The sequence below is a fragment of the Drosophila teissieri genome, chromosome 2R (genome assembly GCF_016746235.2).
Source record: "Drosophila teissieri strain GT53w chromosome 2R, Prin_Dtei_1.1, whole genome shotgun sequence".
Classification (NCBI taxonomy): domain Eukaryota; kingdom Metazoa; phylum Arthropoda; class Insecta; order Diptera; family Drosophilidae; genus Drosophila; species Drosophila teissieri.
The window spans coordinates 15745907-15771363 of NC_053030.1; the positions used below are offsets into that span (position 1 = coordinate 15745907).

Genomic DNA, 25457 nt, shown 5'->3' on the forward strand with positions numbered 1-25457 from the left:
ATTGTATAATCCAAATCGCATTTTAAATTTCGCTTGCTTTGCATTCTCGATTAACTAATAACTAAACAAACAAGGAGCGGGGAGTTGGTAGCTGGAGAACCTAAAGAACAGGAGAGCGGGTTAACCAGGGCAGGAGGACTACGGAAGTATGCTCATTGTCTAGAATCCGCCTGCTTCTTTCGATGCTTATCGGTAATCAGTTATCCGTTACACTATACAATCGTCAACAGTCACTAAAGAACGCAATTCAACAGGTCTATAAATACAGTCGTTGGTTGAAAGCGCAGCACTTAACAAGAAACAAACAATTTGGGTGTAAATCTAACAAACGGTGATAGCTGCTGATCCTTTCTCAAAACAGTTGGTCCGCCAGGTTCCCAATGAACGTGGCCAGGTTCATGGATGAGCCCTCCTTGAATTTCAGTCCAATCGTCTTGCCGTAGGCTTGTATAAAAATGGCACGCACAGCATTCAGGCGTTGCTTTCGTCTGCAATTGTACAACGAAATTATGTCATTATGTATGCTGGCTAAAAATCAGGCTTAAACTTACAAGTTTATGCATTGCTTGCTGGCCATAGTGCTGCCGCCCACGTCTTTGGAGGAACCGTTTGCGAAACCGTGCGTTGAGCTGCCGTTACTAATGCTGCTTCCACTTCCGCTTCCACTGCCGCTCAATGCTGCATTAATGCTGCAGTGGTAACCATTGCCGCCATTGTACAGAGGAATGTTTGAGGAGCCGCCGCCATCCGCTGCCTGTTGCGCCACAAACCGCATCATGTAGCTGCCGTTGACGTTCGAGTCAATTGAACCCGTATCGGTAACCACCTGCCAGCTGCCATTGGAGGATGTAGACTCCTGTCTTTGCCGCGCATTTGATCCAGGCACTGAAATGGGGCTGGTTCTAGATCTGAAACAGGTTGAGCTAAAGTTAGTGAGGTTTCTTATTTTAGTCAAGGCAGTACAACCTCTTCGGATTGGGCGACCTGCTGGTCAGCGGATTGACTTGAGCTGGCGTCGTGGCATAGAAGTTATCTGTTATGGACATATCACAGTTGGAACAGTTTGAGTAGCTGTCATTGCTATCTTGATCGAAGGAAAGGATGTAGTCTCTGCAATTTAATGTAAATGAACTTATAAACGTTTGTTCAATGACTATACGTGGCTATACTTACTCCTTGAGCGGTTCATCGTCGCAGCCGTCGGATTTAATTACTATAACACTACTGCCGCTGCTGCTGGATGTCTTAGTGCGCTTACGGTGCTCCACAATGCTAAACTCCTCGTCCGTGATAAACTTGAGCACGTGGAAGCAGAAAAACATGATGTCTTCGCCTCGTTTCAGGCGATCGGGCAGTTGATGGCCAAACAGGTACCAGTCGTAGGCCAGTGTGAAATACGCCATTTGCATGGCGTTCAGTGACTGATGGATGAGCCCATCTGCCCACAGAGACAGCCTGACCAAGGACACAAACAGTGGAGTGCGATCCCAACCGCTGATGCAGTGAATCAGCAGGCCGGAGCTCTCCTCTTGCACGTATTTCAGTGTGGCCCTCAAGTAGTTTTGGGTGATGGCCACCAGATCCCAATCCCGGTACTCCGACCACGCCACATCGATATCCGCAGCGGGTCCCATGTTGGGAATGTTTATATTCGCATCGTTAAACGTTTGCTTCCAGTTGTAGTGCAGGTTGCGCGCCATGTAATTATTGTCCCGGAACTTTTTGAAGAACTCACAGCCCGGATACGGCAGGGATAGAAGATTAAAGCTCTTATAGTGCTTGTTGGGATCCGCTTTCTCAGACGAGGAAACGCTAAAAGAGAGAGACTGGTGATCAGTTGGGTTTTTAACTCAGTATGTTACAGTGTACTCACGCCATGAAGTATTTGATCTTGCGGTTCTCGACCATGAGGTCCACAATGGTTGAGACATTGAGCGTATGTAGCAGCTGGATGTCACTCTTAATGACTTCGTCGTAGCTGAACTGCGACTGCGCCTGGTCGTGCATGTGGGTGATCAGCGACTCGTCCGTGGAGTCCGCATCGTTTTCGTCGCCGTTTGGCGCGGTATAATTGCCGCCACTCAGGCAGTCGTAAGCATAGTCCACCACCTTCCGACCGTAGGTTTCTGGCATAACGGATAGCGTGGCAGAACGGCATATGTACTTTCCACGATACATGATCACAGGCACGGCGAATCTTTGTCGGCATCTCGCGTACTTGGCCATCGTTACCAATTCCCGCATTCGCTGGATATCGTACTGATCCTCGTATATCGTATTTTGGGATTGCTGCTGCGATGGCTGTTGTTGCTGCTGGAGAGGATGTGGCTGCTGGGAGGGATATTGCGCGTGGAGGGGATGCGTCTGCTGCGAGGGATATTGCTGCTGGAGCGGATGCTGTTGTTGCAGGGGATTAGCAAAGGTCACAAAAGCTTGAATGCCCACACCCTCGCTTCCGGTGCTTCCTGCACTGCTGTTCAGAGGCGTGGCGGTAGCGGTTGTTCCCGAGGAGCCTCCACCTCCCAAGCCTCCACCAACTTGCCCAAAGAGTCCATTTCCCGGTACCAGCGTCTTGGCCATGTGCCCGTGCTCACATTCTGGGATGAGTATTCGGCCAGGATATCGTGGACTGAGCAATCCGTTCGTATTATCCAGCTCTATTAGGCTGTAGTCGAGCTTAAACAGGTATTCGCATTTCTTGGAGATGTCGTACTCCTAAAAGAGAAGGATATTTATAATAGAATATGATGTGATAACTAATAACTGAAGGACTGATAACGAATGGTGAACTATATTATTGTATATTGTTAAGTTGCATAAATTCGTAAAGGAGCTGTACAACCTTACTAGCACCACATCTTAAAGACTGAAGTCGTACATGCCATTAAGATGCTGATCCGTATACGAATGACCTTAGTACCCATTCACTTTGGATAACCATTAAGTATGTGACGGGCAGTGTGTAAATTCAATGGTTTGCATAAATCAGCGATGCCGGCGACGCTTCTTAATGGACAGCGAGATTAGAACGCGGAGTGCAACTGGTTTTCATGCATTCTCAATGTGTGTATACGTATACTATATAGACATTCCTAACCCGAGTTCAATGGAACTTGGACGCTCCCAGGGTAGGAGAACTGGAATCTGGATCGTTCGACTTCGACTGGTTACTATCTGCCGCTCAAGGGTTTTTAGAGATAAGCTAGGAGGGGTAATGGCCAAGTTACAACACCAATTAGCCATTTAGATACAATATAGTCATTTCATAAAGAAACAATATAAAACGTATTTTAGTTTCTTGTTAAAAATGTAAAACTGATTTACTCTGTGTGCTAATCAAGAAGAATTCTAAAGGTTGTTTAGGCGACTGGCTAAAAATAGAAGGAAAGGCGAGCAAGGGGGCGGTGGCGACGAATGGTGGGCGTGGCCCCCAGCCAGCTGTCCCAGACAAGCAACTGCGACTAGATAAAAGCACAATAATAATACAGCAACAACAAAAACAAACAAAAAAAAAAAAACGACTCGTGCAAACACAAACACCTTGGGAAAACAGGTTTTTAGCTCACAGAGAGAAATGTGCAAACAAATGGCGAAGAGAAAAACAAAAAATTATAAAAAGACAAAGACCGTAGCTGCGCAAAAATTGGCAGCAACAAAAGCGAAGCAGCGAGCAAAACAAACCCGATGAAAACTTAGTGGGGCGTATATGTGTGCGTGTGTGTGTGGGTTGAAAACTACTGCACACAAGTGCGCAGTACGAAGCGAACGAGCAAAACAACTAAAACGCAATTACAATTACCAGCAAAACGCCGACACAAACACACAAAAACGAATTGCTGTTTAAGGTGCTTTTATTGTATTTTTAGCATTGGTTAGATTGCGCAAGCAAACATTTATTATAAAACAAAACAAATTGTCAATATCAATACAAAGCTACCATCGCTTTATAGTTAATTGCACGTTGTCCTTTTGCTTCCAGTTTAATCTAGTATTCGGCTTACAGTGTTGCCCATTTATCTATTTTAAATCTCATTCGTCATAAATGAAAAATGGGTTTCACTGACTTTCAAATTAGCTTTGCAACTATTTATGCTGAGGGGAAAAATTGGTTTTCTCATTAATGTAGTTTTGGGTATATAAGCACATATATTCAAGACCAAAATATGAAAATATATTTTTAATTAGAGCCTAGAAAGTTGAGTTTTACCACAAAGACGAGCAATCGATTACCAAACTTGCAAGTAAAGAGTATTCATCAATCAGAGCTCAAAATGCCAAACGGAGTTTTAAAGCAAATTAGCTACTTTTGCAGTTTCATGCAGCTACTTTCGGCAGCACTGTTAGACAGATGATGAGAGTGGGAGCAAGCGAGGTGATGAGTGTGAGAGAGATGGGGCTGCCAGAAAGAAAATACAAGCTCCATCGATGGCTGATGCGCGAGTGTGAGTATAAGTGTGAGTGAGCTGCAAGTCGGCGAAGCTGCCGTTACAAAGCAGTCAAGTCACACATGCACACATGTACTTACTACTGTTGATGTGTGCATTGAACTGCTTGCCCACTGCTTCTGTTGCCGTTGTTTCGTTGCTTTTACTGCCGCTGTCGTTTTTTCATTGTAAGCGAGCAAGTGCAACTGTAAAGGCAGCAGCGCTGCTTGAAAAACTGAGCGCCTGTTCCAAAGGCGCTGTAAAACTTAAAAACAACAAACAGACGCTCGCTCGTGTAGTTACAGCGTTGAAAATAGTTTGCGAGCGTGGTGATCATTAAGCATCATCATCTTCTCATCATCATCTTCATTGGGGCTTTCATCATCGGCTGACCCAAATAGTGAAATACAAACCGAGGGAAGGCTGGCTCGAAACCCAAGCTCGCCTCACAAACCCGGATTTTAAAGACTCTGCCGATGCTGGGCCACCAGAAATGCAGCAGAAGCTGCAGAGTGCGACACACTTTTCTTCGGTCTCTCAAAAAAAATGGAACCGAACGGCAAATAAAGCAGAAAAGCTTACAAAAATGAAAGAAAAAAAAACCAAAAGAAAGAAAGAAGAAAAAAACTGAACAACGGCGGCAAGAAACCGCACAGCTGAAAAATAATCGTAATCGCACTCGTGTGCAATCGAACCGAGAAAACCACCAACCGAACCGAACCAACTCGACCAAGCACAGGGAATCAGCAAAAGAAAAGGGTGGAGAGGTCGTCCATTCAGTACAGTACGACTTCTTTAACTCCGACTTTTACGCTAAACTTTTCTTAAGTGAACGTAGTCTTAAGCAGCCAAGTGGGCACTAAATGTAAATGTTACTAATGTTACAAACACTTATATTAAGGTTCCACTGCTTTTATAACAATTATGTTCATGCCATGTTTCACCATAAGTTATGTTTACTGTACCAGTTGAGGCTTGAGCTCCTGCTCTCTCTTGTCTTGTTGTTTTTTATGTTTTTTTTCTTTTGCCGAATAACAAGCTGAAAAACTGAAGGAGGCCTCGGTGCAAGCCACACGTTGCATATTCATCAATTCGCCGGCGACAGGGAAATGGCTTTTCTTGAATGAATTATTGAGTGGACGAACTAAGGCTTTAAACTGGGGCCACTGACCACACCCAAAATGACGGCGACCGGGAGAGTTCCGCCTTTGATACTCGTTGTTCTTGTTTACATGATTTATGCTTGCGCTTTAAAATGTGCAGCGTGTTGTTTTCGTCGGCGTTCAAAGACCCCCGATATGAAAACAAGTTGCGCCCACGTTTCAAACTCGGAGTCGGCTTTGGGATCAAGTTCCACATCAAGGAACTGGATGCGCAGTACAGTTTTGTTGGGTTTATTATTATTATTAGTTGGGAGCTTGTTATTCATTCCAAAACAATTAAACATATTTGCACTTTGTGTCGTATGCGTAAACACAAGTCCTTTCTTTTCCATCATAAAGCAACGAAGTACAATGCAGTGTTTGCATTGTTCATTGAAAAATATAATGCTTTAAGGTTTATTACGAGTAATAAATGATTACCTTTGTACTTGAATTTTGGAATTAATATGCTTAAACTTTTATCCACAATTATGCATGTTTCTTAGAAACAATTTTTATTTTTTTTTTATAATAATTGCAGCTAATCTTTACGTTAACGACTAGCATTTCTTTCAATTTATGCAACATCATCCACATCGATTGCGGATATTAATGAACGTTTAATATGCAAATTGCCGGTGCAGTAGATTTGCATATATTTCTGCAGAGTGCATAAATATCAGCATGGCTAAAACACTCGACAGTGTGTGTGGGACAACTTTCGAAAGGCATTGAAACCGCTTTGTGGATGATATGCGACTAAGATGTATCCAATGGAGGTCTGAGGCACGTTTGAGCCGAAAGTTTTTTGTCGCCATGGAAAGCTAAATGATTTTTGCTTGCCAAACAAACGCATGAAAGCACTTCAATGGCAATTTGCAATGGCAATAATTGAGCGTGCTAAGTGGGCGTTACGAGTAGAAGTAATGAATATGAGCAGGGGTGTTTCAGAAATCCATTTAACAAATGCTTAATTTATTCGCCAGCCAGTCAGGAAGAGATTTTCATCGCCCACACACGCACACACTCATTCCCACAAACAGAATTGAGTTCCGCCAGGCGCCGATCGCTTTTCTCGCTTTCTGGTTTCCCATCAGACAATTCACTGTGATGTGAAAAGAAGGTCATCGGAATAATCGATTCAGTTTGGCAATGGCAACATGGGCTAGCAGAAAAGTAGATGAAATTCTGTGACATCGGAATATAATACTAATAATAATCATATATTAAGTCATACAATTTAAACACAACTTGGATATTTTTCCCAGTGCCTTAGTGCAACTCTAACGCAAATGAAAATCAATAAATAAGTAGAATAAAATTTCTGCGCTCCTGTTGGCCCTTTGCAATCGAGCACACAACTTAATAATTCGTTTGCTTTCGGCCCCGACATCCCCTATTATTTTTGCTTTGGGCATAACCACATAACCAAACGAAAGCCGATCCCCCACCTCCAACAGAACGTATCCGAATCCGAATCTGAATCCGAACTCCCTGCAAATAGTTGAGTGAAGCGGCATTGCCAGTTCGCACATTATCGATTTTATCTGTCAGCGAACAGGCGAGCATGAATATAAAGTTGGTGGCTAAAAAATCGGCAGCATCCGAAAGCACACGTAGCTGGAAAATTGGAGGAGTAGTAGCAGCGAACATGGAGATGGCAATGGCGATGGCGATGGCGAGTTGTGCCCTTCTTCTAATCATGCTTGCATGGTGGCTCCGGATGCTAGGCAGTTAGTCCGGAATGCGCGAGGAGTTCCGCAGCAGGGTGCTTCGACATTACTGCACTTTGAGTGTCGTTGCAACATCCATTCACACATATGTATGTAACTGGAAGCATTGGAACCCCTTTATCAGACTGGCCCTTAATCAAATCGAACTCGCCGGCTCTCTCCATTGCGGACATGCGCCCGGAAAGCTGCTGCTGCATCCCCGATAAGAGCTGGAAGCGCAGCTGCTCGCATTACTACAGCTGCGGGGATGCGGAGATGCACTTCCCCTCCAGACCACTAGAAACTCCATCCGTCTTCCCGCCTTCCCGTCTGACCACCCCACCTCTCCCAGGGGGCTGTTCGGTGTTGGCACTACATCCACTCCTGCGTTCCTGGCACAAGTGTCTGTGGTGCGACCCACGCACCTTGCAGCAACAGCTGGCCATCGAACACACTTGCACACACACACACTGCGACGAAGGGGGCGGCGCGGGTAGGCGCATCCAAACGCGTGGGAGCAAAGTTCAACGTGCAACAGGCTGTCATAAAAGGGTGCAGGGTGCCAAGTCGCCAGTGCACAGTGGGACTAAGTTGGTAGCAAAGGTATGCTGATACGAAACTAACTGAGATTGCTCATGTATACCAACAAATAAGCACAAAAAATTTAAATTATTTAAATTAAGAGATACAGTTGGTTTGACACGCTTTTTAATCTAACATTTATTTAGAAGTTTGACTTTATGGGATAATCAAACGCTTGTTTAGGCAATTTTAAATCATTCATTTGACTAGCATTTATATTTCTTCACAATTGACACAAATAGAAACAATCGTTGACCCACAATTCATGGCAGCTCTCATTATCCCGCTCCACACACTGAGGTCATCCAATAATTATTTTTGCCATGCTTGACGAGCTTTCATAATGTATACATACATTAAAAATCAATCACCAAAAACGCATTAACCTTGTCCATTTCAATGTATTTTTTATATATTTTTTAACGTTAGATATGATAACTTTAAGGAGCAGCGAATAATTGTTTATTATAATATGATTGATAAGAGAACATAAATATATGAACCTATTCTGCTGAATAATGCAAGCTCCCATATTTGACCCATTTTGGGCGAACTTATCCCACAGTGCAGAACTTTGGTTGCAGTTGTTGCGCTGGAAGGCGTCGCACTTCCGCTCTTACGGCGATTCCTGCGCGCCTGTGCCGCATTTTCCAAAGCGCCCACACAAATGACGCCGCACGGCTTGCAGCGCAGCTGCATCCGCTTCCGGGGGCGGTGGTGGGAAGCTGTCGTTGGCGGGGGCGTGGCCACGGCACAGACTGCTGCCAACAAAAGCAGGCGACCAGGAGCGTCCAGAAGGGTCAAAGGGTCTGTGCTCCATGTTCGGCGTATGCCATAGGGTGGCTTCACTGTTCCTGGAACTGGTTGCAACCCCCAAAACGAGTGCAATCTCCGCACTGGAAGCGAGCTGCAGACTGGAAGGCGCCAAGCGGGATACACATTAATGCGGAGGAGTAGCTGCCATCCAGGTCCCTGCAGCTCCTGGGACCAGAGTAGTGTTCCAGCAGGCGCCAAAGGCAGCGCTCGCTACGCGGCCGTTTTTGGTCCAATTGGTTTGGCTTAAGCCGATTGTTGCCAAAAAAAAAAAAGAAAGAAACTGCACAGATATCAGCTAGCCATTGCTAGCCAACCGAACAATACAAAAGTACATTTTTCCATATTCCATTGTATTGCAAAAGCATTTCACCCTTCTTCGTTTTCAGCAGGTGAAATTTTTGCACAACATTTTTGATTGACAACGAAAGCAGCAACAAAAACAACAACAGGTGGGTTCTAACACTGTGCGAATAAATAAATAACAAATATGTACAATGAAAAACAGCCAAGACGGCCCAAACACACACGGCGCTCGGCAAAAATATTTACGAAAGTGATATATTTGTGAAGAGAAAGCCTTCCTGCTATTTTTGGCAATTTTTGCTTGGCCGGGATTGACTGTTTGGCGCCCACACGAGCAGACAAATGAAAATGGTACACCCCAGCCACCCACGCAGATACTAAATACAAATGCAAAACCCAATACACACTCGCATTTGCATCTGCAACAGTTTTCAATGCCAGGTCATAAAAATAAATCAGTTTGCGTTAGCACAAGCAATGCGCAAAAATGATATGTAACTCGCTGAAAACAAAAGTGATATAATGATCAGCACATTGCTAATAGATGATCATCAACGGAGCGCCTTCGTTATGGCACAAAAAACGTGTAGAATTAAACAATAAAGTAGACAAAACTCGACAGTTTTCTACTATCTTCATAAATGTCTTTATATAGTGGAAATCATAAGTAATAAACATGTAATAAACCATGTAGATTACATTCCAAATTAAGGAAGTAATCTATCTATCCATTAATCAGGACTATTGTCAATTGTTTACTTTTCCGCCTATCATTTTTCAGTACCTAAGTCAGACTAGAACAATTGAGAATGGCCGAGTATAGGCCATCAACTTCGTGGCCCCACCGGATGATGAGCTTCCAGTGCCGGCAGGCGGATCTCAACCGCCTGGTGATGAACTATCTGGTTACAGGTGAGACTCCCTAGGATGCTTTATTCCTTAGCTGGTGTACAAAACTATCATTTAGAGGGCTATCAAGAGGCCGCCAAACGTTTCATGACCGAGGCGGCGGTGAAGCCGGGTCCTCACATGGACACCATCGGCGATCGCATGAGGATTCAGGATGCCGTCCGGGTGGGCCAGGTGAAGTACGCTATGGATCTGGCCACACGGATCTATCCACGCCTCTTCGAGACCGACAACTATGTGTTCTTCCACATGCAACAGTTGCGTCTGATCGAGATGATCAGGGATCAGAAGATGGAAAAGGCCTTGAAGTTCGCCCAGAGCAAGGCAGCGGGATTTTCCAAGGTCGATCCAAGGCACTACCACGAAGTGGAGCGGACCATGGGTCTGCTGGCCTTCGATCGGCCGGAATACAGTCCCTACGGGGAGCTGATGTATTACTCCTATCGCCAAAAGGTGGCCGGTGAAATAAATGCAGCCATGTTGCGCTGCCACGAGGGTGAGAGTAAGAGCAAAGAGGAGCAGCCAATGGAGCCAAGAATGATGTTCCTCATCAAGCTGATCCTTTGGGCCCAGGCCAAGCTGGATCGCGAGGGATTCACCGACTTTCACAAACTTGATCTTGCCCACGCGGACTTCGAGGAGGAGTTCCGCCGCAGTTTCCAGGGTTTCTAAGTCCATAGGCATGCAATAATTGTCCAACGATCGGTCGGCGTCTACTGCGAAACTTTTTAAATGTACGTTGTTTTTTTTTTTTTTTTTTTTAAACAAATCTACATATATAAATGTAATTTTTATGGTGGTGTACCAGCATAAATAGGTGTAATTTTTTTGAATGGATGTTGAATATTAAATATTTCCATGTCTTGATGTAAATTGGTATCGTGTTTAATGGTATTTTGAAGATTTGGAAATACATTTACAGTCATTATGTTTAAGATTTTCCTTTAGCTGCAATTTAAATGCCCGCTAATCAAAGTATATATCTGAGTTGTATATTTTTAACTTTTTATATTTTTTTTTTTTTTGCATTATTGCTTTGTACATATATTTGAGGTGGTTAAATTTCATGGCATACATTCTCTGGAAGCTTTAAACCTTATCGCCGGCCTACGTCATTTGTTTAAGTATGGTGGCTTTGGCTGGAGCGCCTAATCTAATCGGTGTGGCTAAACTTAACCCTGAACCCCGAGGAGACTGGGAAATAAACAAGTGAGAGAGAATCGCACACATAATTCACCCTTTGCACCCCATCAAAAATGCAATGCTTTGTATCAAGGGGCAGTAGCAGCAGCAGCAGCAGCTTTTTGTTTGTGCCTTTGAATAGCGGGCAGATAAGGAATATGAATAGGAAAATACTTGTGGAAAATCAAATCGAAGGTTGGCGCCCTGCTCGGTGATAAGACCCCGGCAATGGTTTGATAAAAACACACGTTTACAACAAAGTATTAGCCCTTTTGGCGGGGGCGGCACAACATTCATGCCGATTGCAGCTGAACAAACCCATGTAAGATCGCTGCGGAAACGTGAGTTACGTGCCAAGTTTCCACTTGGCTTTCCTCGCTCTCATTCCAAGTAGCCTGGCTCTGGGATTTGGCTTAAATATATTCACCAGCACTGGCATGCAAATGAGAAGCGCTGTTGTCAAGTTGCCATTACAATTGTTATTCTGGGTTATTGCCGGTTAAGCGGGCGATAAGACGGCATTACATACTAGGCTATTAAAAGGGGTGCGTGACATTCGAGGGGGTAAATGGGTGAAAGGGGATGAGCTGAATGCAAAAGACAATAGTCGAGTTAGAGTGCGTGTCGCGGAAAGAAAATGCACGTTTATGCGTGTTTCAGGGGCGGGCCTAAAAAGGCCATTAGGCTTTCAATTACCGCTTAGAGCAGCTTAGTGGGATATTGAGTTTCAATGGCAATTCGAGAACAAAAGCTATTAGGAAAGTTTTCCGGTTTTGGAAAACCAGCTTTCTCGGGATTTCCTAATTAAATTAAAGTTTGATTTAATAACCAGATTGAATGCAACTCGATGAGGAACTTTGAAAGCTAAAACTTAATATACATAATTCATAAAAATGTATTGGAAAATTATATTATAAAAAGGAAAAAGCTACTAACACTAAAAAGAATTTACAACACATGCTTATGGCGCCACATAATGTATCTTAAAGCAAGTTAATTCAATAATACCGGTTATGGTCCCTATTATTAAAAACAGATATTTTGTATTAATGATTGCTGATCGAATAGGTAAATAGAACCCAAGGCGATGGACTACCAAATTGGAAAAACTATCCCATGATTAGTACTGTTCATGGAGGAAACGAACCATTAAGTCCATCGAACGACATGTTTTAGCGCCTATTGATTGCCATGAAAATGCGATTTTCATCGCAGGAAGCTTAATGGCGGCCATTTTGAGTGGCTGAGTATTTTTGGGGCGCGGCAGAAAGAAGACGGCGAGGAAGAGGAGCGCAAGGAAGGGAAGAGAATAAGAGCAATAGGAGGACAGGACATTATGACGTGTCCTCCGCAAAGGCGCCACGCACACTAGCACGTCAAGCAATCCGTTTGTGTGTGCGTGCCTGTGTGTCTGTTTTGCGCCGACAGCACGTGCACGTGCGCCTAAATGTATGTCACACCCACACTTACTGACACATGCACATGTACCGTTAACTTACCGCCGTTCCTTCCTCAAATGCCGCTGCCTCGAAGGACTTTTTTTCGAAAGTTTCCAATAGATCGTGTAGGTGCTGCTGCGTTACGTTGACCATGTGGTTTGATGTTAGGCTGCACATTTTTGCGGCGATGCATTTACCGTTCGATTCCTTTTTATCCTCTTAATTACACACACACACACACACGAAACTGGCAAAGCACAAGCACACACACACACAAACACACGTTTACTCTCGCAAAAAGACGCCGAATATGAACAATATTTCCCGTGACTTTTCTTTTCTCTCGTATTGTATTTTATCTGCTGCGTATTTGAGTTGCGTTTATCGCTTCTACGCCGTTTACACGTTTCGTTGTTCGCGTTTGTTTGCTTTGCTTGGCTTTTTACGCCCTAGATGACGGCGACGTCATCAAATTTTTGCGGCCGCAAACGCAATCTAATTTTTCGCCCCTGCGCTAACGGTTAGTGCTACTATTGTAGTTGTCGTCGTTGCGTTCGCAATTTCGTTTGTAATAAAATGTGCTATTGTGATATTTCCTATTCGCAACGGAGGAAAGCGACAAACGTCAAACAGCCGCGACTAAAAAAACAACATGAAAAGGTAGAGGTGGAGAAACATCGATGACCACCGATGCTTATTCGATTTGCAAAAGTTTTCTGTTATCGTTTGGTACTTGCGAGTGATGGGCCAACATTGTTGACTCAAACCCTGGTTCGGAACACCGGTGTCAGAAAATATTTTACTTTTAGCATGGGTTTTCCCATACATGCAGTTGTTTTTATCGTTTAATAGTTTTGTTATTATTTTTTTTTATGCCGATACATACATATATTCCACGAAATTATGTGTTCAACAGCAAATTTTTTTTTTGGGTTTTCATCGACACAAACTTGAAATAATCTGATCATTTACAAAAATAATGCATATTAAATAATATTAATTCCATTAATATTTCCTGAAAGCGACTCCTCATCTATAATTCCTTCGCAAGCAGTTTCACTTCAGTTTCACAATTATGTCGAGCAGCTTTTTATCTTGCGCTATGGTGACTCCATAGGGGTTTTCGTTGTCCCCTACAACAAAAGATTATTTATAAATACGAGTTGATAGAATTTCATGATTATTTGTAATAGATTACTTACTTAATAAGTTTAAAAATCGATGGTTTTAAAATAAAAAGCACAAATATGACGGTACCCTGGTACCAGTTAATGTAATCAGCCACCATAATAGCCTTCTTCCAAGCCCTATTTTTGCTCAACAAAAACGAGATTATTTCTAGGCTCCACGAAACACCCATGATAATGAAAAGTCGCAGGAATACGGTAAACCTGTAATAGATTACAAAAAGTGCACCTTTATATTATAGTTATTATCTAATAATGTATAATCATTACTGTTGTAAATCCGAGTTTAGCTTTTGTTTCGTTTCTAGCTGTTGGGCGAAGGATTTCACACTCTTCTTTACCATCAATATGGGAATCGCCGTTAGAACGAACATTACAATGTTAAAGACGATTATCAGTAGCATTGGACCATAGAAGTAGATCATGACCCTAATATCGCCAGCTGTTGATTACAAGAAGGAGTTACATCGCAATTGTAATTGACTACTATTGACTCACTATAGATCCAACAATTTCTGCCGATGCCCACGCTGGGTTTCCACTTCTCATCCTCAACCACCTGGTCAGCTATAAAGGTGATTCCGGTAAGGAGGAGCGCCATGCCCCACGCGTATAAGTTATAAGATACGAACCGATTTTCTGGCAAGAAACTGATCGACCAGTTAGATTTACTGAACGTAATCCAGCAGTTAAAACTAATAACGGAAAGCCAAAAGAACGCGGCCATGACGGAGAAGTAGCCCAGGAACCCTGATAATGATGATGATATCAGAATGTCAAATTAGTGATCCTTGATTCACAGTCGCCATTAGCAAACCTGCCGTAACGCAGAATCCGATTGAGTAATTCCACACGTTTAGTATCAGGAAGAGGAAGCCCAGGAACAGGGAGGCCAAGTAGCAGATGATACACTTGCCAACTAGATTGCGAAGCTCCTTGACATAAAGATATACGCTGATCGTTAGGACTAAGCATATTAGGGATAGCACTATCGCTGTGAATATAGGACATTAAACTAAGAAACAGGGCAAAAAGGGATTTCAACTTACCAACGGTCTTCCATGGTTTGGAGTGCTCATTTGAAAGAGGACAGAAGTGGGGCGCAATTCGGATACTATTATCCTTTATTGAAAGATGCTGGACGCAGTACTCCCGCTTGGTCAACTCCACGTTGTCCCAGTGACGCAGAAGAGTTCCACTCTAAGGAGATTTAAAAGCGGTTAAACTCTTCCGATGAGACAGAAACACAGGCAGCTTACCTCAAACAGAGTGAAGCCGTTGCCTAGCATTTCGTGATTCAGATAGTACATGCTGGAACAATTCGGGCTTGGCCAGATCGGACTGCACGATTAGGTCCTCCTTGAAGTGCCTCTTCACCACCGACCCGTCGTTGAGCGTCACATTCACCAAGGGATCGTGCCTGTCCATCTCGTCCTTTGACATGTCACCGTAGCACTGGCCCTTTTGCATCTTGTGGTACTCAGGGCAGCAGAACCTGATGCAGGGTCTTAGTTGGCAGGCACATCCTCTTACGTGGCTCGCCACCCTCTCCCTTGAGTCGTCGGGCAGGAGCTTGAAGTCATATTCAGCAGTCAAATGGGCGGGGATCAGCAAGCCTTCATATAGGTACGATCCGTTCGAGAACCTTTGCGCTTTTGAAATATCCACGGTGTCGTAGAAGTCGCAACCGTGAATTTCGGCACTTGAATTTTTCATCATCAGCAAAATAACTGCGATTAACAATACATCTATGACTCGCATTTTCTGCAAAGGAAACTAAAATAATAGTCTACTCATTTTAAATTAAATATGCTATCCTATAGGTATCTACGGTGATAAACTAACTTTAATGTCAACGTTTAGAAGAAAGCTTTGCCTTCTCTAAGCAAAGTGATCTCCGCGAAAGTCAAAACTGAACTATATACTTAAAACCAGCGAAAACAAAACATTGTTTTATGCTATAAAATTCGGAGTAATTTTTTATTTTATCATAGTATTACTTATCAGCATATTAATAACTACGTTCAAAAATTTGTTGACACAGAATGAATAAACATAATAATGTACGGAGCCAAAGCAAATATGTACATTTTTATAAATTATGCAGGCAGTGATTTATCCATTTAAATGGAAGTAAGTTTATACAAACTTTCAAATCGTATGTACTCTTATACTTAATACTTAGCGGTCCGAAATCACAGAAATTTAAAATATAAAAACATACACAAGAATAAAGAAGGAACAAACTTTTGACAATTTTTAAAAAAAATTTTCCTTTTTACTATTTTTTCGCCAATTTCCACCGATATTCCAGATATTGATGCAATTTCTCGTTCGCACTTCCACTAGCTAAGTAACTGGTAATCGATAGTCGTGGAACTCGACTACAGCATTATTTCCGGTTTTTGCTTACTGTTTATGTTAGTATATAGGACTTTGTTTTCGATCTTGTAAAATATATATTAGGCAACAAATTATGTTTATATAATATGAGTGATATCATTTGTTTTATTTAAAAAAATTGTAAGCAGGGATATAGTGTTCCGTCAATTAATTCACGCCGATTGCAGGAAATTACTTTTATTATTAAAACTTAAATTTCAAATATTTAAGTCACTGGAAACTCTATATATTAAGACGTTATTTATAAAGAAACATTGTGTGAATCGTTATTTAACAACCGATAAGTTAGTTAGTCATTATTATTCATAATGATTCATACTATAATTATTTGTAGTTTTTTTAATGCTTTGTGTTTGCTTAGTTGATTAATTAACTTTAGAAGTAAATTAATACTACAAGTGAGTGTAAGTGCTGCTCCAAAAAGGATGTTTTTGATATTCCTTCCTTTTGCCATAGACCAGTGGATAAATGCTGAGTATTCTTGTCCATAACATCCGTACATCCGTAGTACCTTCACACGAATCGTAGTCTGTAATCGTTGCTTTGGTCTCGTATTCATGGCACGTCTAGTATAGATTAGAATAGATTATTATTAAGAAAGATTATGACTTAGTGGACAACCACATGCAACATTTAATTAATGCTTAGACAAACACCGTGCAGAAAATAAGACACTTTAGAGGTGATAAGTAGCAAACATGCGTAGCCCAAGTTATATGACCCATAATGAGCAAGCAAACACTTTTTAATTAATGATCATTTTGCTGCCTGTTAGGGGTACTAAACTAAGGGTTTCCAACACCAAATGATCTGATAAACTGTATTTTTACATTACCCATATATTAAAAAACACTGGGGTCAACTTTCGTATTCTGAAGTGAGATTTGTTCATCACTGGCGGCGACTTCATCACCTCTACCCTGAATCCTGCTCAGCCAGAGGCAATGATAGAACCTGATAATTTAGACCTCTAATGGATGAGCCGATTACTTACCGCTCCTTAAGCAGTTTCAGAGTTCGTGGCATTAGAACAAAGAGTACAAAAATGACGGTACCCTGCGACCAATTGAAGTAGTCAGCCACAATAAAAGCCTTCGCCCAAGCCGCGTTTTTGCTCAACGAAAACGAGATTATTTCCAAGCTCCACGACAAGCCCATGATGATGAACAGTCGCAGGAATAGGGCGTAACTTTAAAAGATTTGAAAAATAATTTAATTATGTAAACTTTTGGATTATTGTAAAATCATTACGTCTGTTTGTCCAGGTTGAGCCTTTGGGTTGTTGTTCGCTGTGGAGTAAAGTTTTGGGCTTCCTTCTTCACTCTTATGATACGAATTGCCGTCAGGATGAACATTACTATGTTGAAAACGATTATCAGTAGCATCGGACCATAGAAGTAGATCATGACACTCATATCCCCAGCTGTTGAAAACAAAAGGGAGTTACAACACAATTGTAATTATAGGAATAGTAACTCACTATAGATCCAACAATTTCTGCCGACGCCCATGCGAGGTTTCAACTGCTCGTCCATATCCACCTGGTCAGCTATAAAGGTGATTCCGGTCAGGAGCAGCGCCATGCCCCAGGCGTATAAGTTGTAATATAGGAACCGATTTTCTGGCAAGAAACGGTTTAACCAGTTAGAGGATCCACTAAACGTAATCCAGCAGTTTAAACTAATAACGGAAAGCCAAAAAAACGCGGCCATGACGAAGAAGTAGCCCAGGAACCCTGATGATAATGATATCTCCATTAGCAAACCTGCCGTAGGGCAAAAACTGTGTAGGTGATTCCACACGTTTAATATCAGGAAGAGGAAGCCCAGAAACAGGGAGGCCAAGTAGCAGATGAAACACTTGCCGACTAAGTTGCGAAGCTCCTTGACGTAGAGATACACGCTAATCGTTAGTACTATGCATATTAGGGATAGCCCTATCGCTGTGGATATAGGAAATTAAACTAAGAAACGGGGCAAATAGGGATTTCAACTTACCAACTGTCTTCCATGGTTTGGAAGGCTCAAATGGAAGCGGGCAAAAGTGGGGCGCAATTCGGATACTATTACCCTTTAATGAAATATGCTGGACGCAGTACTCCCGCTTGGTCAACGCCACGTTGTCCCAGTGACGCAGAAAAGATCCATTCTACGGAGATTCTAAAGCGGTTAAACACTTTCGATGAGACAGAAACACAGGCAGCTTACCTCAAACAGAGTAAAGCCGTTGCCCGGATTCTCGTGTTTCAGATAGTACATCCGGGAACATCCGGGCTTGGCCAGATCCGACTGCACGATTATGTCCTCCTTGAAGTGCCTCTTCACCACCGACCCGTCGTTGAGCGTCACATTCACCAAGGGATCGTGCCTGTCCAACTCGTCCTTTGACATGTCGCCGTAGCACTGGCCCTTTTGCATCTTGTGGTACTCAGGGCAGCAGAACCTGATGCAGGGTCTTAGTCGGCAGGCACATCCTCTTACGTGGCTCGCCACCCTCTCCCTTGAGTCGTCGGGCAGGAGCTTGAAGTCATATTCAGCAGTCAAATGGGCGGGGATCAGCAAGCCTTCATATAGGTACGATCCGTTTGAGAACCTTTGCGCTTTTGAAATGTCCACGGTATCGTAGAAGTCGCAACCGGGAATTTCGGCACTTGAATTTTTCATCATCAGCAAAATAACTGCGATTAACAATACATCTATGACTCGCATTTTCTGCAAAGGAAACTAAAATAATAGTTAATTGAAATATGCGATCCTAAAAATATCTACGGTAACTTTAATGTCAGCGCTTAAAAGAAAGCTTTTTCTTCTGTAACAAGGGAGCAAAAATGATCTCCGCGAACGTCGAAACTGAACTAAAACTCTAACACTATTCGTCATTTTGTATTTATCATAAGTAATATTTCAAATCACGATATATGTATAAGCATAGTGAACTGAACTGAAGCAAATAAATCTTTATCCTTGATTTATCCTTGTAAATCGTATAAGCAATGTCCTGTTAATGCTTAGGATTCCGAAGTCACATAAAATTAACAAATTATTATATACACAAGGATAAAAAGAAAAAACAAACGCAAAGAACATGTGTAACCGACAAGAATTTTAAGATGACTGATCGCAAAATGTAGGCCGCACAACTCTTTCGATATAAGCGATGAAAAGGGAGAACAAGAAAGTACTTGACTATATACATATGTATATGATTCTCCTTACTCAGCGACTATTAACGGTAACCGGAGAATTCTAACAGTTATTTGAAAGTCGTATGTCGGGCAAACCCATTAGTAAGACGTAAAATGAAGCATATATTCTTGATCATCTCTAGCCGATGCAAACTGGCCGTGTCCGTCTGTTCGTGCATATGGACGCTGTGATTGGCAGGCACATCCTCTTACGTGGCTCGCCAACCTCTTCCTTGAGTCGTCGGGCAGGAGCCTGAAGTCATATTCAGAAGTCAAATGGAAGTCAAATACGATCAGTTTCAGTTTTGCCTCAACAGCAAAAGAAATGCGGTGAAGGATCCAGTAATTGTTAGCATTTTCTGCAAAAGAAAAAACAATTTGATGAATTTTTCTTCAAACTCGTAAAGACATTCACATTGCAATGGTGAATCTTTTTTTTTGGGAGCGTCCAGGAAAGATGTTAAAGTTTATATTCTATAGCAGCTATTATTGTTTGTATGTATGAATACAAATTCGCAATTTTCCGCATTTTTTTGCGAATTAAATTTACTGTATTTGTTTGCTTTTTATGTGCTTGTTTGTTGTTATACACTCACGCACTACACTTCCTGGATCTTGACTGTGAAAATACATTTAGTTTTCTTAGAAATTTGCACACTAAATTGTGTCCATGCGTATGATTCATGTCGATGCTTGTGTAAATTCATATTGTTTATCGTCCGTGAGGTCAAGTCAACGCTCTTCCCTTCGCCGTCCAATGACTCCATTGTCCCTTCTGACCACGCCAGGTCCTTGTGATCGCTTGTTCCGTGGATCTCTGCGTTGCTCGGTTCTCCACTTGTAGTGATCGTCCTTGTGTGTCCGATTCAACACTCGCTGACTGATATCCTTCTGTGTCCTGCATGTTCTGACTGACCGGTAACTTCTCGACTGGTGCTCGTCTCACTCTCGGATTAATAAATCACGGCGTTCCTTTTACTTAACGACTAGGTCCACGCCTTCTGAATCTGTTCCGACTGTCCGGCCGCACGCCCGCGTCCTAACTGCGTGACCTGCGCCCGTACTCTGCTCTTGCACGTATGACCTACGCGTGTTTAACTGACTGCCTCGAGCTGCGCTTGCGCTGTCCCTTTATAGGCCGCGGTGATCCCGTTATTTTCCCTTTTCTTCTCCCCGCTTTGCCGAGGTTCAAGGTCTATAACTTTGACTCCTCTCGTATTCCAGCCGTCTTTGCTGTTGCTAGGCCGCTCCCCCGCACCCGCATTTGTGGGGATCGGATTGCTCCGAATCCTATCTCCGAACGCTTTCATCTTGTTCGCAACCTCTAGGCAAGCATCACAGAAGTATTTTAGATATGGGATCTTCGCCAAATCATCACTTGTGCACTTAGTGTGCACCAATTTATCACAAAGCCAACAAGGCATTTTTGCCTGATCAGGCTTTAATACGGCTTTCGTTTTGGAAGCAGATAACATTTGTTATTCAGACCACTGTAAGTACAAGGACACAAAATCCAAGCTTGTAAGTACCGCAAGAGCGCAGTCAGCACGCTTAGAACTTTGAATTTTGAGTGGGAGAGCGAGAGAGCGGGTGCACAGTTATGTGCATAAATAAACAACACCAAACAGCACTACGGACAACGCACAAAAGAGAGAGTGATTACAACAAAGAAAAGAGACAAAAAAATAAAAGCAATTTACCCGCGAAGCGAACAGAGTTTATATAATTTTGTATACAACGTAAAATTATTATTAAAGAATTGATTAATGGTCTTGGCAAAAGCAAATATAAATTCGGAGCACAGAAGAAAAACACGACCGTTCGCTTTAAAGTCAGAAGTCCTACATGAAGGTTTCGTTTATTAGGGTTTCGGCGATTTGCTAACGATGCCATTTTTTTTGTAAAACCACAAACATCTTTACATTGGCATTAAGCTGGATGCAATCATTTTCAGTTAAATAAAACAACATTAACTTAACAATGATATAATGAAAGCTAAATCTACTATATCCAATTAAATCTACGCTCCGTTTGGATCCACAATCGTTTCTTCGCAAGCAGTTTCACTTAAATTATGTCGAGATGCATTTGATCTCGCGTTATAGTGACTCCCTTGGAGTTTTCGTTGTTCCCTACAACCAAAGATATTTACAAGTATGAGATGATCGAATTTCATGAATATTTGTAATAGATGACTTACCTTGGTATTATAAGTTTTAAAGTACTCGGCTTACAAATAAAAAGCACAAATATGATGGTACCCTGGGACCAGTTAATGTAATCAGCCACCATAAAAACCTTCGCCCAAGCCACGTTTTTGTTCACCGAAAACGAGATTATTTCCAGGCTCCACGACAACCCCATGATAATGAAAAGTCGCAGAAATACGGTAAACCTATAATAGATTACAAAAAGTGCACCTTTACATTATAGTTATTATCTAATAATGTATAATCATTACTGTTGGGAGTCCGAGTTTTGTTTTTGTTTTGTTGGTTGGGCGTAGAATTTCACACCCTTCTTTATCATCAGTATGTGAATCGCTGTCAGGACGAACATTACAATGTTAAAGATGATTATTAGTAGCATCGGACCATAGAAGTAGATCATGATACTAATATCGCCAGCTGTTGATTACAAGGAGTTACATCGCAATTGTATTTGATGGATTAGTAACTCACTATAGATCCAACAATTTCTGCCGACGCCCACGCGGGGATTCAACTTCTTCTCCTTAACCACTTTGTTAGCTATAAAGGTGATTCCGGTCAGGAGCAGCGCCATGCCCCAGGCGTATAAGTTGTAAGTTAGGAACCCATTATCTGGCAAGAAACGGTTAAAACGGTTAGGGTTTGCACTGAGCTTAACCCAGTAGGTTAAACTAATAACGGAAAGCCAAAAGAAAGCGGCCATGACGGAGAAGTATCCCAGGAAACCTGATGATGAATATGATATCAGAATGTCAAATTAGTGATCCTTGATCCACAGTGATCGGTGGAAATTGGCGAAAAAATAATAAAAATGAAAATTTTTTTTTAAAATTTTCAAAAGTCTGTTCCTTCTTTGTTCTTGTGTATGTTTTTATATTTTAAATTTCTGTAATTTCGGACCTCTAAGTATTAAGAGTACATACGATTTGAAAGTTTGTATAAACTTACTTCCATTTAAATGGATAAATCACTGCCTGCATAATTTATAAAAATGTACATATTTGCTTTGGCTCCGTACATTATTATGTTTATTCATTCTGTGTCAACAAATTTTTGAATGTAGTTAATATGCTGATAATATGCTGATAAGTAATAATGATAAAATAAAAAATTAATCAGAATTTTATAGCATAAAACAATGTTTTGTTTTCGCTGGTTTTAAGTATATAGTTCAGTTTTGACTTTCGCGGAGATCACTTTGCTTAGAGAAGGCAAAGCTTTCCTTTAAAACATTGACATTAAAGTTAGTTTATCACCGTAGATACTTATAGGATAGCATATTTAATTTAAAATGAGTAGACTATTATTTTAGTTTCCTTTACAGAAAATGCGAGTCACAGATGTATTGTTAATCGCAATTATTTTGCTGGTGATGCAAAATTCATGTGCCGAAATTCCCGGTTGCGACTTCTACGACACCGTGGATATTTCCAAAGCGCAAAGGTTCTCGAACGGATCGTACCTATATGAAGGCTTGCTGATCCCCGCCCATTTGACTGCTGAATATGACTTCAAGCTCCTGCCCGACGACTCAAGGGAGAGGGTGGCGAGCCACGTAAGAGGATGTGCCTGCCAACTAAGACCCTGCATCAGGTTCTGCTGCCCTGAGTACCACAAGATGCAAAAGGGCCAGTGCTACGGTGACATGTCAAAGGACGAGTTGGACAGGCACGATCCCTTGGTGAATGTGACGCTCAACGACGGGTCGGTGGTGAAGAGGCACTTCAAGGAGGACATAATCGTGCAGTCGGATCTGGCCAAGCCCGGATGTTCCCGGATGTACTATCTGATACACGAGAATCCGGGCAACGGCTTTACTCTGTTTGAGGTAAGCTGCCTGTGTTTCTGTTTCATTAAAAGAGTTTAACCGCTTTTGAATCTCCTTAGAATGGAACTCTTCTGCGTCACTGGGACAACGTGGCGTTGACCAAGCGGGATTACTGCGTCCAGCATATTTCATTAAAGGTTAATAGTATCCGAATTGCGCCCCACTTTTGCCCGCTTTCATCTGAGCCTTCCAAAACATGGAAGACCGTTGGTAAGTTGAAATTCCTTTTTGCCCTGTTTCTTAGTTTAATGTTTAATATTCACAGCGATAGTGCTATCCCTAATATGCTTACTGCTCACGATCAGCGTATATCTCTATGTCAAGGAGCTTCGCAATCTAGTTGGCAAGTGTATCATCTGCTACTTGGCCTCCCTGTTCCTGGGCTTCCTCTTCCTAATACTAAATGTGTGGAATTACTCATCCGGATTCTGCGTTACGGCAGGTTTGCTAATGGCGACTGTGAATCAAGGATCACTAATTTGACATTCTGATATCATAATCATCATCAGGTTTCCTGGGCTACTTCTCCGTCATGGCCGCTTTCTTTTGGCTTCCCGTTATTAGTTTAACCTACTGGGTTAAGCTCAGTGCAAACCCTAACCGTTTTAACCGTTTCTTGCCAGATAATGGGTTCCTAACTTACAACTTATACGCCTGGGGCATGGCGCTGCTCCTGACCGGAATCACCTTTATAGCTAACAAAGTGGTTGAGGAGGAGAAGTTAAATCCCCGCGTGGGCATCGGCAGAAATTGTTGGATCTATAGTGAGTTACTAATCCTTCAATTACAATTGCGATGTAACTCCTTGTAATCAACAGCTGGCGATATTAGTATCATGATCTACTTCTATGGTCCGATGCTACTAATAATCATCTTTAACATTGTAATGTTCGTCCTGACGGCGATTCACATACTGATGATAAAGAAGGGTGTGAAATCCTACGCCCAACCAACAAAACAAAAACAAAACTCGGACTCCCAACAGTAATGATTATACATTATTAGATAATAACTATAATATAAAGGTGCACTTTTTGTAATCTATTACAGGTTTACCGTATTCCTGCGACTTTTCATTATCATGGGTGTTTCGTGGAGCCTAGAAATAATCTCGTTTTTGTTGAGCAAAAATAGGGCTTGGAAGAAGGCTATTATGGGGGCTGATTACATTAACTGGTACCAGGGTACCGTCATATTTGTGCTTTTTATTTTAAAACCAAGGATTCTTAAACTTATTAAGTAAGTAATCTATTACAAATAATCATGAAATTCGATCGGTGCCAGATCCGACTGCACGATTATGTCCTCCTTGAAGTGCCTCTTCACCACCGACCCGTCGTTGAGCGTCACATTCACCAAGGGATCGTGCCTGTCCAACTCGTCCTTTGACATGTCGCCGTAGCACTGGACCTTTTGCATCTTGTGGTAATGAGGGCAGCAGAACCTGATGCAGGGTCTTAGTCGGCAGGCACATCCTCTTACGTGGCTCGCCACCCTCTCCCTTGAGTCGTCGGGCAGGAGCTTGAAGTCATATTCAGCAGTCAAATGGGCGGGGATCAGCAAGCCTTCATATAGGTACGATCCGTTCGAGAACCTTTGCGCTTTGGAAATATCCACGGTGTCGTAGAAGTCGCAACCGGGAATTTCGGCACTTGAATTTTGCATCATCACCAAAATAACTGCGATTAACAATACTTCTATGATTCGCATTTTCTGCAAAGGAAACTGAAACGAGAGACAACACTATAGAGAGAGAACGACTGTCAACACTGACAGTTTTTGGCGGTTTGTGGGCGTTAGAGTGAGCGTGGCAAAAAGTTTTTTGGCAAAAACTTTAACTAACAAAGATATGGAAAAATATCAAAGCATTTTCCAAAGTGTGGATGTGGCAGTTTTGGTTGTGGGCGTTAGAGTGGTCGTGGCAACTTGGGTCAACAAACTTGCGCTGCGTCTATGTCCCTGGAGTCTGCATGCTTAACGTTCTTAACTTAACGTTCTAGCTTTTCTAGTTCCTGAGATCTCGACGTTCATGTGGACGGACAGACAAACGGACATGGCCAGATTGACTCGGCTGTTGATCCTGATCAAGAATATATATACTTTATATAGTCGGAAACGCTTCCATCTGCCTGTTAA

The 25457-nt window shown here is 42.2% G+C and overlaps 5 protein-coding genes across 6 annotated transcripts; 2 read left to right on the forward strand and 3 right to left on the reverse strand.

Moving 5' to 3' along the window:
• Positions 1-14: 14 nt before the first annotated feature.
• Positions 15-13163, reverse strand: LOC122612512 (myotubularin-related protein 14). The gene is made up of 6 exons (XM_043786189.1): positions 12570-13163; positions 1874-2715; positions 1174-1812; positions 967-1110; positions 552-908; positions 15-488 (listed from the first exon to the last, which is right to left on the reverse strand). The coding sequence occupies exons 1-6, from the start codon at positions 12684-12686 to the stop codon at positions 353-355; spliced, it is 2235 nt and encodes a 744-aa protein (XP_043642124.1). The 5' UTR covers positions 12687-13163; the 3' UTR covers positions 15-352.
• On the forward strand, positions 8282-10697 carry LOC122612514 (glucose-induced degradation protein 8 homolog). Of its 2 annotated transcripts, XM_043786192.1 has the most exons (4): positions 8282-9004; positions 9063-9125; positions 9761-9891; positions 9947-10697. In XM_043786192.1, exons 3-4 carry the CDS (start codon positions 9789-9791, stop codon positions 10558-10560), a joined length of 717 nt encoding a protein of 238 aa, XP_043642127.1. In that variant the 5' UTR covers positions 8282-9004; positions 9063-9125; positions 9761-9788; the 3' UTR covers positions 10561-10697. The 2 variants fall into 2 exon arrangements, with proteins under 2 accessions (XP_043642127.1, XP_043642126.1); XM_043786191.1 differs by having other exon boundaries at positions 8282-9646.
• A 379-nt stretch (positions 13164-13542) lies between the features above and the next one.
• Positions 13543-15457, reverse strand: LOC122614477 (probable G-protein coupled receptor Mth-like 3). Its single transcript, XM_043789043.1, is given in 8 exon segments — positions 13543-13642; positions 13712-13900; positions 13967-14138; positions 14195-14446; positions 14514-14690; positions 14746-14896; positions 14956-15015; positions 15017-15457. Coding segments are annotated over 8 exon segments (1542 nt in total).
• A 993-nt stretch (positions 15458-16450) lies between these two features.
• LOC122614479 (probable G-protein coupled receptor Mth-like 3) lies at positions 16451-22067 on the reverse strand. Its single transcript, XM_043789044.1, has 11 exons — positions 21965-22067; positions 21800-21910; positions 19497-19642; positions 18307-18810; positions 18097-18247; positions 17865-18041; positions 17580-17834; positions 17351-17522; positions 17094-17288; positions 16935-17026; positions 16451-16665 (listed from the first exon to the last, which is right to left on the reverse strand). Exons 1-10 carry the CDS (start codon positions 22065-22067, stop codon positions 16942-16944), a joined length of 1899 nt encoding a protein of 632 aa, XP_043644979.1. The 3' UTR covers positions 16451-16665; positions 16935-16941.
• Positions 22068-22820: 753 nt separating this feature from the next.
• LOC122614480 (probable G-protein coupled receptor Mth-like 3) lies at positions 22821-24564 on the forward strand. Its single transcript, XM_043789045.1, has 6 exons — positions 22821-23321; positions 23381-23531; positions 23587-23763; positions 23831-24085; positions 24140-24305; positions 24372-24564. Exons 1-6 carry the CDS (start codon positions 22821-22823, stop codon positions 24562-24564), a joined length of 1443 nt encoding a protein of 480 aa, XP_043644980.1.
• The last annotated feature ends 893 nt before the right edge of the window (positions 24565-25457 follow it).

What these genes read in the sequence shown, in the direction of transcription:
- LOC122612514 (XM_043786191.1), top strand. Translation starts at nt 9,789, where the DNA reads ATGGCCGAGTATAGGCCATCAACTTCGTGGCCCCACCGGATGATGAGC. An exon ending in GATGAACTATCTGGTTACAG is followed by an intron (nt 9,892 to 9,946) that starts GTGAGACTCCCT and finishes ACTATCATTTAG; the next exon opens with AGGGCTATCAAGAGGCCGCC.
- LOC122612512 (XM_043786189.1), bottom strand. Translation starts at nt 12,686, where the DNA reads ATGTGCAGCCTAACATCAAACCACATGGTCAACGTAACGCAGCAGCAC. An exon ending in CATTTGAGGAAGGAACGGCG is followed by an intron (nt 2,716 to 12,569) that starts GTAAGTTAACGG and finishes CTTCTCTTTTAG; the next exon opens with GAGTACGACATCTCCAAGAA. An exon ending in AGCAAGCAATGCATAAACTT is followed by an intron (nt 489 to 551) that starts GTAAGTTTAAGC and finishes GTACAATTGCAG; the next exon opens with ACGAAAGCAACGCCTGAATG.
- LOC122614479 (XM_043789044.1), bottom strand. Translation starts at nt 22,067, where the DNA reads ATGGCGCTGCTCCTGACCGGAATCACCTTTATAGCTAACAAAGTGGTT. An exon ending in CTCAACCTGGACAAACAGAC is followed by an intron (nt 17,289 to 17,350) that starts GTAATGATTTTA and finishes AATCTTTTAAAG; the next exon opens with TTACGCCCTATTCCTGCGAC. An exon ending in CTGAAACTGCTTAAGGAGCG is followed by an intron (nt 17,027 to 17,093) that starts GTAAGTAATCGG and finishes CTGGCTGAGCAG; the next exon opens with GATTCAGGGTAGAGGTGATG.
- LOC122614480 (XM_043789045.1), top strand. Translation starts at nt 22,821, where the DNA reads ATGCGAGTCACAGATGTATTGTTAATCGCAATTATTTTGCTGGTGATG. An exon ending in CGGATTCTGCGTTACGGCAG is followed by an intron (nt 23,764 to 23,830) that starts GTTTGCTAATGG and finishes AATCATCATCAG; the next exon opens with GTTTCCTGGGCTACTTCTCC. An exon ending in CAAAACTCGGACTCCCAACA is followed by an intron (nt 24,306 to 24,371) that starts GTAATGATTATA and finishes AATCTATTACAG; the next exon opens with GTTTACCGTATTCCTGCGAC.